Here is a 21690-nt window from a genome sequence, read left to right as displayed (position 1 = left end):
TTGCTATTTATAATACATATAAATGATATAATTAAAGTCTGTCCAGAAGAATGCAATATAAAAATGTTTGCAGATGACACGCTTATATATGTAAGTGGAGAAAGTAGTGCGGATGTAGAGGTAAAAATGAATATGGCTTTTAATGTAATTGAACATTAGATGAATACGAGGTGTGTTCAAAAAGTATCGCGAATTTTGTGTTTTTTCAAAAATTATTTATTTATTCATGAATATCTATTTTGTCCCCTTCAAAGTAATCCCCATGAGATATTATACACTTGTGCCGACGGTTTTTCCAATCTTCGAAGCACTTCAAAAAATCATTTTTTTTTATCTTGTTCAGCTCCTCCTTCGATGCCGTCTTTATCTCGTCAAGCGTAGCGTAACGTCGTCCTTTCATGGGCCTCTTCAGTTTAGGGAACAAGAAAAAGTCACAGGGGGCCAGATCTGGGGAATACGGTGGCTGCGGCATCATTAGTGTGTTGTTTTTGGCCAAAAAGTCGCGCACAAGCAACGATGTGTGAGCAGGGGCGTTATCGTGGTGCAAAAGCCAATTTTTGTTCTTCCACAAATCCGGGCGTTTCTGGCGGATTGCTTCGCGCAAATTGCGCATAACTTGCAGGTAATATTCCTTATTGACCGTTCTACCCTGTGGCAAGAACTCATGATGCACCACGCCCCTGCAATCGAAGAAAACTGTCAGCAAAACTTTCACATTCGACCGAACTTGGCGCGCTTTTTTCGGTCTTGGTTCGTGCGGCAGCTTCCATTGAGATGATTGAGCTTTGGTTTCCACGTCATAACCATAAACCCACGATTCGTCACCAGTTATGACCCTCTGGAGCAAATTTGGGTCGTCGCGGACAGAGTCCAACATCTCATTAGCAATGTTCATGCGATGCTGTTTTTGGTCGCAATTGAGCAATTTTGGTACGAATTTCGCGGCGACCCGTCTCATGCCCAAATCATTGATAAAAATCGAATGGCACGAGCCAATCGATATGTTTAGGTCCTCAGCAACTTCTCTAACGGTGATTCGACGATTGGCCAATACCATTTTCTCCACTTCATTAATTTTTTCGTCTGTTGTTGAAGTGCTCGGGCGTCCGGCACGCTCTTCGTCGTTCACATCTTCTCGGCCTTCTGAGAACATTTTGTACCACCGATAAACGTTGCTTCGGTCCAAGGTAGCTTCTCCGTATGCCACAGTCAACATTCGGAATGCATCCGCGCACTTAATTTCGTTTTTCACACAAAATTTGATACAGGTTCTTTGATCCATTTTTTTGAATAGGGAAAAATCGAAGACGATCCAAAACACGTGCAAGCAAAGCAGCTGTCAACAATTAAGTGAACATTCAAAATGGCCGAGCTTGTCGGCATAAGTGAGAGACATGAGTACCAACATAACGCCACAAAAAGATCGAAATTCGAATATACGTAACCCGCGAAAATTCAAAATTCGCGATACTTTTTGAACACACCTCGTATAAATAAGTTAAAAATGAACGCAAATAAAACAAAATATATGATAGTTAGAAGAATTAGAAAAGAATTAAAAGGTAATACTGCCGTGAAGTGTCTGGATGGAATTGAAATAGGCTATCAACCATGAAATATTTGAGTATAATGCTGGACGATAGACTTAGATTTCAGGACCACTGCGATTATACTTAAGAAAATAGGGAAAAAAATTAGCTTTTTAATCCTTAAACACACCAATCCCGTAAAATACGTAAACACATTTTCCGGTCTAGGAGACTTTTTCAACTTTGATAAGTTATAACTTTGGTTCTAATCAACATTTGTCAATAAACTTTTTTTTCACATGAAAGTTAAGAATATTAGAGATATAACTGCATAATCGGCTTTGCCGAAAAATGATTTGTTGTTAAGTTGTAAAAGAAAAATCATTAAGCAAAAATTATAAATTATTCAAAAATCCACTTTTCTTTTAAAAAACCATATCTCCGCAGCAAAAAACTTTTAAAAATTTTCAAATACAACATTTTAAAGCTAAAGAGTCATACTTTGAAAAAAATTATGGTCATTCCTTTTAGAAAGTATAATTATATAACAAAGAATATGAGGTATTTTTGGTTGTCTAAAAATCCACTTTTTTTAAAAATCGTATCTTTGCAACAAAAAACTTTTAAAAACTTTGCAATATGGCGTTTTACAGCTAAAGAATCATTTTTTCAAAAAAAATTATGTTACTGCCATTTCTATTGAAAAATATACTTACGTAACAAGGTAAATATGAAGTAATTTTGATTAACTCAAGGTGTCTAAAGTTAAAAATTAATATGTTTGATAATATATTTTGGATCTTACACAAAAGTCCTTTTTTCCACGGCACTATAGTATTTTAACTTTAGACAGAGTAACATATGCGTACGGATTTGTTTGAACTTTGAACGTGTTTTGTCCAGTTTTTTTACATAAGATTATTCACAAAAAAGTTTCACTCATACACTATATGGGTCCCATTGACCCTAACAAAACTTTGCTACCGTGCTGTCCGAATTCTAGTTGACCAAAAAAATTGATCAACCATATCAATTGAAAGAGGAGATTTCAAACTTTTTTACGTCCTGGTCCAAACCTCCTATCTCATTTCGTCTTCACATAGCAAGCGTTCGAAACTTCATATAGGGTCTCTTAGATCCACTTATGTGTTTAAGAGTTAAATAGAATAGGTAACTTCGTATCAGCATATACTAGATGTAATGTGTACAAGTCCATTATAGCACCTCATTTCGAGTACTGTGCTACTCTATTAGGGATGGGTGAAACGCAATTGAATAAACTTCAGACAGCTCAAAACCGTGCCATAAGAGTTATTCTGCAGTGCAATAGATTTACAACAATTGAACACATGCTACATGCCTTACAGTTCATGTCTGCAAGACAACGATTGTGTTATAACGTTAATGTATTTATCTTTAAAATATTAAATGGCATGGCTTCTGAGGCGTTAAACAATAAAATAGAGATAGTGGGAAGAGAATGCAATAGACAAACAAGGCAGACAGGAAACTTAGTAGTGACTTTCCGTAAAACTAGAAGTGCTAAAGAAAACCGTTTTTATGAAGGTGTAAAAATGTATAATTCGTTACCCACTGTGATTAAGCAATAATGTAGAGAATTAGTAACGTTCAAGAGATTGTTAAAAGAATATGTTAATGTTAATATATAGGTAATGTATAATAATTGTGTACAAGAAATAGCTGTGAAAGCTAACATGAAAGTCAATCTCTCTCTCTCTCTCTTCTCCCTCGCCCCGTCTTCTTCCTTCCCTCCTACCCTCTCTTTCCCTCTTTTCCTCGCCTCTCCCTTTTCTCTCATTCACTTATTATCTTGTAGTGAATCGATGCTTTTACACTGCTGTAGCTTGACGGATAAATAATTTTACAATTGTGGATAAGCAACAGTGTGAAAGCATCGATTCACTACAAGATAATAAGTGAGAGAAAGGGGGAGGGGGGAGGGGAGGGAGAGAGAGAGAGAGTGTGTGTATGTGTGTGTGTGTGTGTGTGTTTGTGTGTTTGTGTGCGTGCGTGCGTGCGTGCGTGCGTGCGTGCGTGCGTGCGTGTGCGTGCGTGCGTGCGCGCGCGCGCGTGTGTATATGTGTGTGGTTTATGCAAATGTGTATCAAAATACCGTTTGTCATTAGAGAGCAATCAATTGATCGGTACTAGTACCCGACGTAAGCACCCACGTCGGGCAGTGAACTCGCCGCCCCTGCCTATCTTCCGTATGCGGCTTTGACAATCGCCTATTATTTTTGCTTCTAGTTTAAAAACTAGGCATCGCATACAATTTTGACAAAGAAAAAATCATCTCAGAATTGACTCAGCTATACGATACTTTAAGGACAAACAATTATTCTAAATCATCTTGTATATGAATTATTTGAAATTTATGCTTGTGGGCTTTCGATTTTAAAGTCAAAGATTTCTTTCTTAATTACAGTATTCTTGAGAAACAGAAATATTATCGATAAACGAAATAAGTCCATAAATGAAAAAATCTCGATCAACAACTCAATGAGCAGACAATATTTTTAAAATGTTTTTTTTTTTAATATTTTCTTAATAAAAATTTTTTCATATTTAATTTAATTATTGTTTTATATTGACATATATTATCTAGTTGCATTTTTATTTGAACAAATAACAGAAAAGTTATTGCAGATGCTATTCCGCATTTGTGAAAATCAGTAAAAAAAAACTATAATTTTATATACAGGGTATACAAAAAGTGCCGGATCCTTTGATTATTGTGAAAACTAAGCATTTTAAAAAAAAGTGTTCCAAATAAAAGTTGTAGAGTTTCAAAAGATCTTTTTATTGATTTTATTAGTTTGACCTTGGATGGCGTTGTCATGGTCATATCGAAATCACATTAACTTTTTTAAAGAAAACACCTTATTTTTTATTTCAGAATCTAATAGCTGGTGTCAAGAGCTTTCCAAAACACTAGAAGAAAATTTATTTTTGTTAAATACCTTTCGAGTTACGAGGTTTGAAGTTAGTACACTGTAGCTTTTGAGCCTCACAACTCGGAAAGTATTTAATGAAAAATACTTCTGATTGAAATTTGCAGGGTTACAATGGTATCAGACAATCTATCACGTAATATCAAAAACGCCCGTTTTGCTATCCCCGCGGAACGGGGTAGGGGGGGAAGGCGAAAAAATCTTAAATGCAATGTGGAGTCGTGTGAAATCAATCTCATAATGTGGGGGCATTGAAATCAATTTCAACCATATTCATGATCCAAACTTCAAGCAAGAACCTGGAAACAAAAAACTGTGAGCACGTGCGCTATCGATAAACGGCAATGCTACTGTTCGGGATAACGCAAGGGACAAAGTTAAAGCGCAAGGCATTGTCTCTCCCTTTCCCGCTCAGGCGTCGGTTTGCTGCGAGTGGAAGAACGAGAATCGGCCGTCGTCAAGCGATAGCATAGCGGATCGAATGCACGCGTTCAACGTATGTTAAGAATAAATATTGTGCGAGATTGGAATTTGCGATTCTTCTAGAAGGCTGTATAACGGGAAAATTGTTGAGTATTTGTCAGTTTCCCGCTTAGATTCTTCTGGAAGAATCTCCTTATAAGGCTTTATAAGGCGCGCGAGCCAAGCGCGCGCCGCAGTTTTCACGAGATATTTCGAACGAGCACATAGCAACATTGATAGTTATTATTTCGAATTGGCTTTCATTTTACTTATTAATTTATGCAAAATTAGGGCAATAAAAGAGAACAAAGAGTATAATTAGTTTTTATTATAAATGAAACACAAAGATAGATATAAAGATTTAGTCAGAGATGCCAATGTAAGCATATTAAAAAGAAAAACTATAAGAGAACTAGATTGTGAACTAAAGCACTAGATATGAGGTGCGTTCATATATTCTAACAGCCCCCCATGAACGTACAACATAAAATTTTAATTATTCTTTGGTAGCAAACCCATTTCTCCAATACAATAAAAGTGTTTCGCAAAATACAATGATTTAGTTAATACGTCTGCTATCATTTTATCTGTACTAATATACTTAACAGAAATGAACTTTTCATCTATATAATCTTTGACAAAATGTAATCAAACGTCTATATGTTTTGAACGTTATGTACGATTAAAGTCCTTTGCAGATGAAATTGCGCTTTGATTATTATACATGATAACAATAGGCTCCCGAACAATCTCTTTGTCAATTTCTTCGACTAACTGCTTCAACCGTACAGCTTCTTTGCAAGATAAAGCAATAGCCATAAATTCTGTATCAAATGTAGCTGTAGCAACAGTACTCTTGCTGGACCATGATATTAATTCTCCTCGTAGTTTGAAACAGTTCCTTGAAATTGATTTTCTGTCGGTTGAATCATTTGCTCAATCTGCATTGCTAAAAGCCTCTATGCCTTGATTTTCGTCACGATGAAATTGTAGTTTCATGTCCTTAGTTCTAATCAAATATCTGAACACTCTTTTTACAGCAGACCAATGTGCTTTACTGTATTTTTTGTTGTATCTATTTACAGAAGTTGCTGCATAAGAGATGTCAGGTCTGGATATGACGGATAAATATATTAGGCTGCCAACAGCTTCTTGATATGGGATGTCACTCATCTCCTTTAATTCTTCTATTGATTGGGGTAGAGGTAGCTGATCTAGCTTGGTATTGAGATATAATGGCGTAGACAACGATTTACTATCTTGCATATTGAACTTCTTGAATATCTTCTGAATATAATCTTCTTAATCAATCCATAAAATCCCGTTATCTCTATCTCGAGTGATATTTATCACTAAGTAACGTTTAACTTCTCCCAAATCTTTTATTTCAAAATTCTTCTTAAGAGGATGCTACAGTGACCGAAGAACTTTCTCGACGTCGGCATTGCAGATTATTTTTTTAGAGAGACCAGGCTCTTTGTCCAATGCATAGATCTATCTTTGTTTTTCGATTATTTTGCCATCTGTGAAAAGATCTATCAACTGCAGTTAGCTCTGCTTGCGATTGTTTACGTGTGCTAAGCGAAATTTATACACGTACAGCTGTTTACCTATTAAACTTTTTGTTAGGTTTTTGACTGGAATGACACACAGTTAGTGTTGTTTATTAGAGTTTTCTGAAGTTCGGGCTGGTCTCATTTCATACATACGAGCTACAAAACGTCAGTAAATGACAAAAGTTAATCTCGGTTGACAGATCCACGAGCCAAAAATAAATAAATTTTTAACTTTTTGTTCAATTTTCTTATAAAATTTACCAGCCCAAATTTTGTTTTGGTGCGTACTTTTATTATGCAAAGGGATTTTATGATCTGTAGAGTCAATTTGAAAATTAGTGAACACTGTAATGTGTCGGTAAATCCCGTCAGTATAGCATCCTCTTAAGTTGATTCTTCACTGCATTTTTCAGTTTTTCATTATTTGAAAAAATAAGTAAGTCGTCCACATGTACGGCTAGTATAACCGTTCCTTCTTTGATCTTCATATAATGAATACACGGATCTGCTTTGCATTGAGTTAAGCCAATTTTTGCTAATATTTTGTCTAATTTTTGATTCTGAAAACGGCCGCTTTGTTTAAGCCGTACATCGCTTTCTTGAGGCGCCATACTTTTTCTTTTGAATTAGCGATTTCCTTTGGAGGCATTACGTAAATTTCTTCTGCTAAGTCGCCATGTAGGTAAACCGTCTTTACGTCCATATGATCAATATTCATATTTTCTTTTGTTACCAATGTTAATAAAAATCGAATAAAACTATACTTTGCCACGGAGAAATAGGTTTCTTCGTAATCTATCCCTGCTGTTTGAGCACAGCCTTTAACGACGAGTCTTGCTTCATACCTGATGGATTTCTCTGCTTCGTTGATCTTTCTCTTGAAAACCCACTTTGTTGTTAGTATCTTCTTGACCTTTCGAATATCTGTAAATATCCATGTATTATTTTTCAAGAGAGAATCATGTTCTTCTTTTATGGCATGTATCCATTCATTCTTGTGTAAAGATTTCATGGCTTCTTCAACTGTTTGTAGCTCATCAGAATCATTTTCTAACGCGAAATATGATATATAATCTGTAAATTGCTTTGGCTTAGGTATTCTCTGTGAGCGTCTAGGAGATTCTAGTATTTACAGGTGCAACTTGAACTGCCTCGACTAGCTGTACGTCTTCGTTGCTATCTTCAAATGCTGAAGCATCTTCATATGATGTATTTCCGGTCGACGTTTCTTCAGATTCTTTTTCTGAGTTTCCGTTTTCTTCACCTTCCGTGTAGCCTAAAGTGAGAACATTGATCATTTGTTTGTCTACTTTCTTTTCTTTTAAGTTTTCGTCCTCTTCTATTATTTTAATGAAATGTTGATCAGGATTGTTTTCTAGGAATACTACGTCTTGAGCAATAGTAATTTTTTCAGTTTTCGGCTTTATGAACCGGTACTCTTTAGTGTCTTCGCAATAGCCTATAAAAATATGTTCTTCAGACTTGGGATCCAATTTTTGTTTCTTCTGCTTGGAAATATGTACTTTCGCTTTACATCCAAATGTACGTAAATTATTTAAATTAGGTGTGTTACCTGTCCATATTTCTTCAGCTGTTTTACTTTCATTTGGTTTCGTCGGATTCCTATTAATTAGATATGCTACTGTGGACACGGCTTCTGCCCAATATCCTTTTAGTAATTTTGCATCAATCAGTATGGATCTCACTTTTTCCACAATAGAGCAGTTCATCCTTTCGGTGGTTCCATTTTGTTCCGGTGAGTATCCCACGGTTAGTTGATGTCGAATGCCTGCTTCCTGCAAAATATTCTTGAATTTTTCATTGATGTATTCTGTTTCTTGATCACTACGCAAACATTTAATTTTTTCCCAGATTAATTTTCTACTAGGGCTTTAAATTTTTCAAAGGTTTTTGCAGCTTGATTTTTATGATGTAAAAAGTAAACAAATACCTTTTTTGTATTATATAATCATCTAAGAACGTTATAAAATATCTAAATCCTCCGATTGACGGTGTCTCCATATGGTGTCCGCAGAGATCCGAATGTATAAGTTTAAGCTTATTTTTTGTTTGCGTCTTACTCGGCTTCAATGGATACCGATGGTGCTTATCTTGAATGCATACTTTGCACGGATGTTCATTAATATCTGATAACTTGATCCCGGTATCTGGATTATTTGCTAATATAGCCATACTCTTGCGATTCATCTGACCTAGTCGTTTGTGCCACAATTTATGACTTTCTGAAATACTAGCAATACAAGTCCATTTCTTTGTCCGGTTAAGCTTATAAATTCCTCCTTCTTCAGTTGCTGTAGCGATGATATTACCACTCGTATCCGTAACTTTACATCCATTTGCGTTAAAGGTCACTTTATGTCCATTTTTTACTATCTTGCTGACTGATAATAAATTTGCGGCTATTCCTGGCACATACAAAACGTCTTTAGCTTCAATACTGTTTGCTTTATTATACGTTATTACGTTGAGATTAACATTACCAATCGCGCCGCTAACGAGTTCGGTATTATTTGCTGTAGTAAGTAAAGAGCTTTGTTTTTCTCGAACGTCTTGCAGTTTCTTAATGTCATTCGTCATGTAAAAAAATGCACACAAATCTATAAACCATTCCGCATTGTCTTTAACTGACTGCGTATAAAAAATCGCAAATGCTTTTTTTGTCGTGTATTTACTTGTTGACGTACCGGCCGCGTTCTTTTTGCTTCTACAATACTTAGATACATGTCCGAAACGATTACATATGAAGCATTTCACTTTCTTTTTCTGCGTATTATTTTTGTATGATTTTTTACCTGATTTTGTATATAGTGCCGAATCACGGTCCAAACTTTTTGTACTGGCTTGCGTCTTTATTTCCTGCAGCAACTTTATTTTAATAAAATCACCAGTTATCGATGCACTGGAATTTTCCAGCGCCATAATCATTGGACGATACTCTTCAGGCATAAGTAAACCGGCAAGAAGAAGTGTCCCGACCAATTCGTCTTCTACCTAGTTGAATCCTAGTTTATTAAGACTTTGTGCAGTCGTCATGATGCTGTTTACGTATACTTCAACTGATTTACATTTATTCAACTGGGTGGTCACTAACTTGCCTAAAAGTCCCACTTTTCATGTCAGTCCCGTATCTTTGAATGTCTGTTGAAGCTTCTCTCATGCTTCTTTTGCAGTTGTTGTGTCTTTAATGTAAGCAAAATTTGCAGTGTCTACGGATAGAATTATTCTTGCGCGTGCACGTGTTACTTTCCTCGAATCTGCAATATATGTCTTTTCGCCTGTGATGCAGCCCCACAGATCTTCAAGTTCAAGGCATGCCTGCATGGCAAACTTCCATGAATTATAATTCTCCCGGCCTACGAGCTTTTCTATTAGTAAAAAGTTATTTAGCTGTTGTGCCATTTCAACAATAAATTTCACCGACCGCGCGTTCGTCTTTGTTCACGTATAACCTCGAAATATAACCGTATTTTGGTACGAAAACTACTATGACTCTTTATTTGTATACACGTAATATGTGCCACTGCTTCTGGCCCGAGATATCGCATATCCCTGGGCCCATAACCTGTTAATTTATGTAAAGTCAGAGCAATATAAGAAAACGAAGAGTATAATTAGTCTTTATTATAGACGGAACACAAAGATGGATATAAAAATTTAGTCAGAAATGCCAATGTAAGCATATTAAAAAGAAAAACTATAAGAGAACTAGATTATGAACTAAATATGGGGTGCGTTCATATATTCTAACATTACCGGACTCTGATTTTCCACACATCGCGGTGCGCTTTCGTTAAAGATAGGCGTCTTTGCAGAACTAAAATTGTATTGCGCTCACTCATCAGTATTATTTCTGCAAGTGTAAATTATGGAAGTGAGTGGTGAATAAAGAAAAACGACGAGTAATAACAGATTACCTTATTTCTGGGCAGTAGCTCTTAGAATCCTTCCCTACTTTCCTAGCGTTCACTTGTTAACATCCTTTCGCGAAAAGCTACGGTTTTGAAAACATTTCATGTTTTGATTTATCGGTCGACCAATTAAGTAAGCACGGATAATCAAAGGGCATTGAATTTAAGATTTTTTTGCCCTCCTCCCTTTCTCTCGCCCCCCGGGGGTAGTAACATAGTCGTTTTCGGTGTTACGTGGTAGATTGTGTGATACCCTGTAAATTTCGATTAGAAGTTATCTGTCATTAAGTACTTTCCGAGTTGTGAAGCTTGAAAGCTACAGTGTACTGTAACCGTCAAGCATCATAACTCGGAAAGTTCTTAACAAAAATAAACTTTCTTATTGTGTTTTGGAAAGCTCTTGATACTAGCTATTAGATTCTGAAGTAAAAATAGGGTGTTCTATTTAAAAAAGTTCATGTGATTTTGATATGACCTTGGCAACGCCATCCAAAGTCAAACTGCTAAGATCAATAAATACGTGTTTTGAAACCCTACAACTTTTATCTGAAACACTTTTTTTCCAAAATGCTTAATTTTCAAAATAATCAGAGAATTCGGTACTTTTTATACAACCTGTAAATTTACAAAATTAATATAGTTTAATTATACATGGTTCATCTTTTCGATAATATATATTTACTTAATCTATCAGTTATATACACATATTAGTATAAAGTGTTCACAGATCATCACGGATTCAGTTCGCAGCAGTCGCAGAAGTCAAGCATTGTCTACCACGGTCATAATTTGGATGGGTGACCGTTTGGGAATTTCCGAGAGAAAATTCTCAATATTTTTTGTAAAAACTGTTTTTTAAAATGTTACAAAAATATTGTTTTGCTCATTGAAATTATGTAGTGTAATAATATAAGATTTATGCGGATATTTCAAAGAAATTCATAGAAGAATTCAAAAAATCGATTAGATTTTGACGAGGATTCTAGTACCGTTCTTGAGTGGACTATCACTCGATTGGTTATGTAGATTCCACTTGGATGATCCACGTGAAAAGAATGTGGATTCTACGTACCTGTTCTCATTGGGTAGGTAAAAGGAATAAATTCGGGACTGTTACAATAACTTAGCAATAAATGAGCAATTAATTGTCCAAATTTTGTTTCTAATGATGGGGTTTTAGAAGTTTTTTAAGCGCTATTTTACCCCTGTTGGAAGTATAGTAAAAAATTTTCAAGAACAAAATTTTGTAGAAGACGAATCTGCTTAAATCATAGTTTTATTCACGTTTATACACGTTTTCATAAAAAATATCAATTTAAGTCTTATTGAGCCCAAAGTAGGTTCCGGAACCAAAATCTGAGTAGCTCATATCTGATGATTTTTTATAAATACTACAATTTTTATAAAAATTTTTTTTTTCGAAAGTGAATGGCAAGATGAATAAATAAATGTTAAAGTACCACAATGCTGGATTTAATGACCGTCTGTTGAAGATTTCTTCTCCGTGCTGAAGCCACATCAAAAGTAGTCATTTGCAAACCAGTCTCGACTGTCCAGTTGCCGCGATTTTCCCATATCACTGCTCGTTGTGGACTTGGTCGATACACGGACGTCAAATAAAGAAAGTCACCATCAAACCTTTGAGCGACGACCACGTCACTATCAGGGTAGATAGCTAAATCTTCGAAAATTGAGTTATCATACGTGGAATTCTTATATACATTATCGATCATCATTCTTCGATCCTGAAGAAGCAGCCATTTCATTGGAGCAATAAACATATTTTTTGAATGCACCTATTACATAATCAAATAATTAATTATTTTAAACGGATAACGGAAGAATTTTTTATAAATGTAACTTTATAAATGTAATTTTTTTGTAATGTCTTATAAGTTATTACATTTTCTTTTTATTAACAATGAACTGTAAACACATTTAACAATCATGAATAAACATTGAAGGCCCTGGACAAAAATTTTAACATTAGTGTTATATACAGGGTGTCAGGTAACTACCGCCCCTGGTTTCGTGGATTGATAGATCAAGTAAAACTGAGCAGAAAAGTCCTTTACCATTTTTTAACATTTGTCATAATTAACGAAATAAAAATTAATAAAATCTGCAAATAAGCGTGTATCACCGCGCGCAAGGACCGCCCACAGGTCGCCGAGACGTAGGCAGCCGAGGCAGCCTTCTCCCTCCTTGCCGCGCCGCTCGCAGGCCCAGCTATTTCTGCTTTTCCCTCCTTACCGCACCGCGCTGCGCCTACAGCCGCGGCTGCCTACGTCTCGGCGACCGGCGGGTGGTCCTTACGCGCGGTGATACGCGCTTATTCGCAGATTTTATTAATTTTTATTTCGTTAACTATGGCAAATATTAAAAAATGGTAAAGGGCTTTTATGCTCAGTTTTACTTGATCTATCAATCCACAAAACCAAGGGCGGTAGTTACCTGACACCATATATATATATATATATATATAGGGTGTCCCAGAAAGCTCGCATCCCATTTTAAGAGCGAATTCTTTGGAAAATTCTAAGAAAAAAATTCTAATACAAAAATATCGAGGGTATAATGGTTTTCAAATTATTCGCGATTAAAATTTACGAATCACTGAACTGACATTTCGCGCGCTCAGGCATGGTGACATGACAAAGGTACCACAAGGGTACCTCTCGATATTGAGATTGTCATATAAATACGCAGTGACATTTATATTAAGAAATTACTACTATAGGAAACATATTTGTACATTACATATGCACAATTAATGTTTTCAACAAAATATCAATTTAATAACAAGATGTTACAATAACCGTTGGGTCAGCTGTCAAAATAAATTTATTACCATCTTCATATGATAAGAACTTTTATGGTAACATATTGATAATATCGATAATTTATGCGATGATATGAAAAAGATTGAATATGTTGATAAAGTAGAATTCAAACATATCAAATTAGGTCTATTTGACATTATCGCGTTTATATCAATTAAATTACCGATTTACATTTTTAATAGTTAAAAATGTAAAATTATTGATATTATCGATATATTACTATAAAAGTTCTTATCATATGAACATGGTAATGAATTTATTTTGACAGCTAACCCAACGGCTACCGTAACATGTTGTTATTGAACTGATATTTTGTTGAAAACATTAATTGTGCATATGTAATGTACAAATATGTGTCCTATAGTAGTAATTTCTTAATATAAATGTCACTGCGTATTTATATGACAATCTTAATATCAAGAGGTACCCTTGTGGTACCTTTGTCATGTCATCATGCCTGAGCGCGCGAAATGTCAGCTCAGTGATTCGTAAATTTTAATCGCGAATAATTTGAAAACCGTTATACCCTCGACATTTTTGTATTAGGATTTTTTTCTTAGAATTTTCCAAAGAATCTGCTCTTAAAATGGGATGCGAGCTTTCTGAAACACCCTGTATATATATATATATATATATTGTAACGTGGCAGTTTTTCTTGCCTCGCCACTTTATCCCTCTGCCTACGCGAAGCGCTAGTGCGGATACGACTGCGCCGGGCACTAAGCGAAAGAGCAAGATCTCCGGCGGAACTGAATCGCGTTTATTATGGGCGGATCCCGATAGGACACGGGACCGATAGCACACCACAGCGGCCGATGCCTAGAGTTTTTCCGTTGGTTGGGTTAGATAAGACAAGAGGATTAGTTGGTAGGCTATCGTACCGTGCTCTATCGGATCCTGTCCGTTTATTATTTAGTTTTATTTATTCGCGGCTTATATTCATGTCGAATTGGGCGCCTTGACAAACGTCGTCAAAGAAGTCATAACGGTGAGGGATGTCGACCGCAGCGAGGAGAGGCAAACGACCTCTCCAGGGCCGGCATTGGAGACGGCCGACAGAGAGAAGGACAAGGCGAGGCGTGGCAACAAATAAGCGCCACGCGGGAGAGGCACACAAGAGGCACCGAGGACGGACAGGCTGGAGCGGACAAACGGCCAGGACAAGGGCCGTCGGATGCCGGCTGGCCATCCGAAAGAATAGCGATGGAGGATCGTCGCCTCGAAAGTATACAGCAGTCATCCGCGAGGACGACGAGAGCGGCGAGAATATCGGATGCCAAAGAGGATCGCACAACACCGGCGGAGACCTGGCACTGCGCGCTTATGACGTCACGACTAGATAAAGGCGGCCGCTGATAGGCCGCGCAGCTACATGCAAAGATATCGCGCACCCTATGGGAGGGGTTGCGCCCATCGATCGCGCATCGAGCGCGATCCTCCTAGCTTTTGCGTCCGATCCGACGCTTCGTGCGTGTCGGTAAGAAGCGAGCGCAAGATTTCGGTTTGCGTACCGGCGTTTCAGATATCGGATAGTGTGCCCGATCTGGACGAGACGAGGCCGGACGTGAGAGATCGTCAAGGATCCATTAGACCGTGAAGGGGGCTGTGTCGTCGTCAAGGTGACCCTTCTAAGCGTTGTGTAAAGCCACGAGTTGCCCGACTCACTCGTGTTCTGAGGTGGAGCCATTAGTGTTAGCGTGAGTGCGTCCGCCGCGTAACAATTGAAAGCATTCTTTTTGGGGTAATTATCGAGCAATTCACCTTAAGCACGAGACGCTATCGCGTCACCCAGCTGTCGGCTGTCGCGTTTTTCGTGATCGGTCCCGCCGTGGAAACTCGCAGACAATCGGCTTCCCGGGAAGCCGCAAAAGCCCTCGCGCTTGTGCGCGAGTCGTGCCGCGGTCGTGATCGCATGGCCGCCAGATATATCGGTGCGTCGTTGGATAGCGTTACGTTTATTAAAATTTTTGATAATTTTGGTTAACATACAGGGTGAGTCATTTTAATTTATGGACCCGAATATCTTCCAAATAACGGTATCTACAAAAAAATGGTTTAGATAAAAGTTGACCAGGACAGAGGGGGTCATTCAATTGTACCATTGGTTTTGACCTTGAGGTCAATTTTGAAGGTTATTTCAAGGTCACGATGGTTTTTTTTAATGGAACACCCTATTTTTGACTACGGATTTCGAAAGAGCGGAAAATTTTACATCAAACTTGTCTTATGAAAAAATTGTTTTTGCGACCTTAAAAAGGTCAAAAATGAAGGTGAGATGCCTGAAAAACGATCTGGTGTACTTTTTCTGAAATGACATGGTTTTCTGGGTAACACAAATGTGCATAATGCTTAAACAAAGTCAATGAATTATAAAAGTGTTAATCACTTTGACTAGCTTGATCTTGAAGTCAATTTTCAAGGTTGTTTGAGGCTCATAACGCATTTTTTGATTAGTAAACCCTATTTTTGACCGTAGAACCTGTTTCTTGACAATGGGCTCTTAAACAATGGCACTTTTTACATGAGCATAGGGATTTTTTTAGTTTTTTGACCTGACCTTTTGAAGGTCATATCAAGGTCATATCAAGGTCAAAAGCACTTTTATCTTACTTTTAGCGTTACCCGGAAACAACGACGTGGACGTAGTAAGTTTTGTTTCCTTTAGGATGCTTGATTACCGTGAGTCCCCTTGACTCTCACGTCGGGGTGCTTGATTATCGTGAGTCCCCTTGCCTCTCACGTCGGGGTGCTTGATTATCGTGAGTCCCCTTGCCTCTCACGTCGGGGTGCTTGATTATCGTGAGTCCCCTCGCCTCTCACTGACACTGTAATTTAAATGAATTACCCACGGAGTAATTGTTCAAAATTACCTCCGTTGGCTTCGAGGCATAACTGCAATCTGTTTTGAAAACTATCCACAGTTCTAAGAAGGGTAGCTCTAGGAATGGCTGCACAAGCTCTACGAATGCGGTCCATAAAATCATCTCTTGTGGTTGGTCGTTCAGCAAAAACAACATTTTTCAAGTATCCCCATAAAAAGAAATCAGGCGACGTCAAATCTGGTGAGCAAGGAGGCCATTCAACTGAACCCCTTCGTCCAATCCATCTGTCATTGTAACTGTCATTTAAAAAGGCACGTACAATGAGTGCATAATGCGGTGCAGCACCATCTTGTTGAAGCCACATTCTTGCTCTTGTTGCTAAGTCAACATCTTCTAATAAGCCTGGTAAGTGATCTCTTAGCAACGATAAGTAACTGTGTCTATCAACGTTCTCTTCAAAAAAATAAGGTCCAATCAAATAACCATTTACAATGCCGCACCACACCATAATACTCCATCGATTTTGATGATCTATTGGCCTATACCAGAGGGGATTAACATCTGACCAATAATGGCAGTTGTGTCTATTAAGTTGTCCGTCACTATAAAATTTAGCCTCATCTGAGAAAAGCACATACCTAAAAAAATCAGGATCATCGTGTAACATTTGTAAAGCCCATTAGCAAAAAGCAATACGCATCAGATGATGATTAGGCTGTAAAGCTTGCGTAAGAGTGATGTGGAAAGGGTGATAATTTAGAGCTCTTAAAATTCTAACAACAGTTCTTTGTGGTATACCTATTTCCCTTTCAATCTGGCGAGTACTAACATGAGGATTAAGGTGAAATATTGCTAAAATAGTTACAGCTCGCGCATCATTTTCCTCATATTCATGATGTTGACGTTGACGAACAAGATGTCCATTGCGAGCTCTTTGGACTAAACTACGTATTGTCATATCAGTTGGATGTCGCCTTTCAGGAAAACGTTGAGCATAAAGCCTTGATGCTGCATTGTAATTGCTATGACACTCCCCTAAAACTAATATAATATCAACAATCTCATTAGGACTATAATCAGCCATTCTGGAAAGGTAACTTGTGAATGTAATTACCTACATACCCTGTATGTATGTTTGGAATTTTTAAATTTAAGCAACTTTAAATAGTAAATTTTTCAATTATGCAGAAGTGAGTAAGAAAGAAAAGGAATAAAACTCTATTATAACAATAATTATAAATCTTAAATCAAACGTAATTGTTTAGTTTTTTTCAATCGTTGATTATTAGCATTAGGTATCGCAGTGCTGTCAGCACTTGCAACTTTCGGCCGGATTCTTCGACGCACGCCTATTGCTCCCCTTTCACCGCTCGCGCCTTAGCAACGACGCCGCCGGACGGCGTAACTAAGGAGCGCGATACATCGTCTCAGGACCGTGCGTTACGCCGTCCGGCAGCGCCGTTGCTAAGGCGCGAGCGGTGGGAGGGCAGCAATAGGCGTGCGTCAAAGAATCCGGCCGAAGTTGCAAGTAGTAATGTTTAAGCATTATGCACATTTGTGTTACCCAGAAAACCACGTCATTTCCGAAAAAGTACACCAGATCGTTTTTCAGGCATTTCACCTTCATTTTTGACCTTTTCAAGGTCGCAAAAACAATTTTTTCATAAGACAAGTTTGATGTAAAATTTTCCGCTCTTTCGAAATCCGCAGTCAAAAATAGGGTGTTCCATTTAAAAAAACCATCGTGACCTTGAAATAACCTTCAAAATTGACCTCAAGGTCAAAACCAATGGTACAATTGAATGACCCCCTCTGTCCTGGTCAACTTTTATCTAAACCATTTTTTTTCTAGACACCGTTATTTGGAAGATATTCGGGTCCATAAATTAAAATGACTCACCCTATATACATCTATATAATAGATGTATATGTTATAACATTACAAGAGCGCCTTTGAGTTTTTAATACTTCAAATCGTATGTGGTGACGTATTCAAACCGGGGCAATCACAAGTGCCGCCCCCCGAGTTTTGCCGCCATAGGCGATCGCCTAGTTTGCTTATATGGTTACGCCGCCCCTGCATTTTATCCTTGTTTAAATAACATCGAGTGGCTCAACATAATTATTTTGATGGCCTAACAAAATTATTTTCAAATCTGCATCTAACTAAATTTGTAGATACTTCAGTAAAACCGATATTTCCGTGTAAATCATTCTGTGTACGAAATGAATTTGGAAGTTAATAGAGAGAGATAGTTGGTTAAATGTACAGTTGTGAGCTAAAAAATCGCAATACATTTTCTTCGATGGTTTTTGGAATGTAGACTTGCTCATCGATCGGCGAACGTAATTGGTTGGATCCATAAATAAAAACCAATTACGTTCGCCGTTCGATGAGCAAGTCTACATTCCAAAAACCATGGAAAAAAATATGTTGCAACCTTTTAGCTCACGATTGTACATACACGCGTGCACGCGTACACACGCATACGCACGCACACACACACACACACACACACCGCATGCGCATAAATTTGGAAAATTTTGTTACCAAAGGTAATAAAAGCAAAAATTATCAAGTAAACTTAAAAAATTTTTCACTCGTTAAGTCAGTGAAAGTAACACGTCGCAAGCAGAAAATTTTTTGTATAAAATAAACGTTTTTAAAATGTTCAAATGTAAATATACTTTGTGCGTTTAATAGTGTACGTTTTTAATGTATTTGAACTAAGTCCATAGACGTTTGAACGAAATCTTGATGTCGTGCGTTATCTGGAAATAGAATTATCAATAAAATTCTAAAAAAAGACGCACATTTTTTTTTATTTTGCCAACCTTAGATTGGTCTTAAAAACCATCAGAAATTGATATAGAACTATTGCGGATACAAATAAAACTGTTGTTAAAACATTCAATTTTTTAAGAGATAACATTTTTGCATAAACAGTATTTGTGCTCACAGTTTACTCGTGAAAGATATTTAATACCTGTCGTAAAATTTCAATGGAAGAATCGCAGTTCATGTCTAGCATATACAGATTTCTATGTTCTAAATTGTCATAAATTCTCTTTTCAGAATTTTCAACGTTATAGATACCATGCATTAAATGATATCTGGACATTTCCCTTGATAATCCAGTCATATCGTCTGAAAAGGGGAGAAAAGAATAAAGTCAATTAAATAAAGTCAATTAAAATTCGTTACTTTTGCACGCCTTTTTAAGTGAAATAGAATAAAATAATCACGACTTTTTTTTAAAAATACAATGACATATTCAATTCCAGGATATTAAAAAGTTAATTGTAGCATGGTAGTGCAGTTATATCCTTCGGCCTTATCCTTGATTTCAGTCAGTCAATTGTTTCCGATCAATATCACGCCGCACCGGTTTATGGCGAATCGAATACGGGCTGCCAGAGAGAAGATTGTTGCCGGGGGCGCGATTAAATATTACGAACTTGACTTTTACCGGGTGTCTCATTAGCAATTTGACGTTTTTAAAAAGCCTTCTTTAAAACGATGTATTTCTGTGTTTACAAGTTCTGTTGAGTTCTAGTGACTTTTATAAAATTCCTTACCAAGTTCTCCTGGGCTGCGTTCCAAAACCGTACTAAAAAACTATAATATACGTAACGTAAACTATAGCTTTTTAGTTATTACAGTAGTACAGTTTTAGAACGCATCCCTGTGTTATTATTTCGTATAAGTGCTGAAGTGTAGCACAGGAACGCACGAATGTGGCGCGGACATGATAATAGTTTATATATGTCGATATTAATTCAGATTTAACTCACTTACCGTACTTACCATATGGAGGTATGGTATAACCAAAGCATTTGAAAATCGCACGGCATTTATATAAAAACTAAGAATTGAGAGGACTAAATGTAGGAGGGAAAAAGTTAAGTATAGAGTATACTTTCTCTTTGCGTCGTCGGTTTGAACAAAGAAACATATTTCGTGTTTTTCCGAAAAATCGTGCTCTTTTACTTGTTGATATAATATACTTATTGCACGGGAATATTTTAATAAATTCTTTATAATAAATTATACATTTTTATTCCTTTAGTTCTTTTACTTTTGTTTCTTTTTTTCTCTCTCCAAAAAAGTGTTTTTTGCGATTTTTCAAAAAATTTACTTTTGTTTAAATATTTTTACAGTTTACAATTTTTTTAACTCTACTTATACGAGTCTTTTTTAGACTCTCCAAAATAAAGATTTTACACAATTACTATAATGGGGAATACTTAAAAACATTACGGGGGAGGGGGGACGTTATACGGTAACGACGGAATTGAAAATATATACGGTAACTAAGGATTTAAAAATCTTTCCTTAAGATTTACTTCGATTAATTTTATTTATTTATTTTCTTTAATTAGTATTTTTTAAGAGTTTTAAAATGTAAATTATAAATTTTAAATAACTGTAAATTATAAATTATAAATTCGTTCGTAACTACCACTGCTATTATTCGTGCATAATTTTGTTACGTATATATAGCTGGATTATACACTTATTCATAGTATTCATAAGAAAATTGTTAATAAATTCGGAAAAATAAAGAGAAAATTGATACAATGAACCGATTATAAATTATTTAATATTTGAATCTTGCCATAGCTGATGCACGTATGTAGAGATATCCTCGATGGTGAAAGTAGAATGGGCGTTGCATCAACGATAAATTGTAGAATTATTTTGTCAATTCGACAAGAAGATGCATTATCGAGTGACACTGCAAGAACGATGCATAGAACGACAAAGAACATTTCAATCGCTTTTGTTCGACAAGCGATTGCAAATAGATCCCTTCGAGATTGTCACCGATTATCCGTGTATCACAATCTTTTTACGTATATAGCCGGGTTAACATACTCCCGTCCATAACAAAATTGCTAGTAAATGTGGAAAAATTAAAAAAATCGGTGCAATAAACCGATTATTATGCATATAAAATATTTAATATTTAGACCAGACGCTATGCTAATACGTTGTATAGCTCGTGAAAAAAGGGGTGAAGGGGGCTGAAGTAAAGGGACTATGGATTCAATGGGCCAATTATTGTCGCACGTGAAATATTTAGCATTCGTGATAGATGGTACGTTAATACGATGTATAGCTTGGGGCTATTGTTTCCTGACGTTATTTTGAAACATGTGTTTCAACATTTCGTCAGCTTTCATCGTTCTCATGAATCCCTTCTGATAGTGCAATTGTTGAAAGTATAATTTTAGTAATGATAGTGCAAAGAATCTCGATGCAAGACAATTCAGAGTCTGGATTTTATATGTGAAAAGACGCATGTGAGACTTTACGTATCCTACCATCGTACTTGCAACATAATTTTTATTATATTTTTGTATCTTGCATTTTTGCAGCGAAATTTTGACTTCTATAATGAAAACAATTGCTTTATCATTCGTATTATAATACAAATAATTATAATTTTGGTGTAATAAAAGTGTTCAAATAAATATTAGCACATTGTTTTTGTTTATAACACATGTAATCCACGTTTTAAAAATAGAAAGATTTATATAAATCGTCTTCTTAAATAAACAAATAACTCGTTC

General features: G+C 36.5%; 1 protein-coding gene across 2 annotated transcripts in view; it reads right to left on the bottom strand.

Annotated features, from left to right (window-relative positions):
• LOC105202144 (glutamate receptor U1) overlaps nt 1-20971 on the bottom strand; it is an 82585-nt gene extending 61614 nt beyond the window's left edge. The window contains exons 1-3 of one of the 2 annotated variants that reach the window (XM_039448106.1): nt 20733-20971; nt 19101-19261; nt 11909-12244 (exon numbers count right to left, since the gene is read on the bottom strand). In XM_039448106.1, the coding sequence (XP_039304040.1) occupies nt 11909-12244; nt 19101-19261; nt 20733-20886 (651 nt within the window). In that variant the 5' untranslated portion in view covers nt 20887-20971. The remainder of the gene's footprint in view (nt 1-11908; nt 12245-19100; nt 19262-20732) is intronic. The other variant, XM_039448110.1, reaches the window with a different exon arrangement.
• Nucleotides 20972-21690: the final 719 nt, after the last annotated feature.

The sequence above is a fragment of the Solenopsis invicta genome, chromosome 1 (assembly GCF_016802725.1).
Source record: "Solenopsis invicta isolate M01_SB chromosome 1, UNIL_Sinv_3.0, whole genome shotgun sequence".
Lineage (NCBI taxonomy): Eukaryota > Metazoa > Arthropoda > Insecta > Hymenoptera > Formicidae > Solenopsis > Solenopsis invicta.
This window is presented reverse-complemented; position numbering and strand designations above follow the sequence as displayed.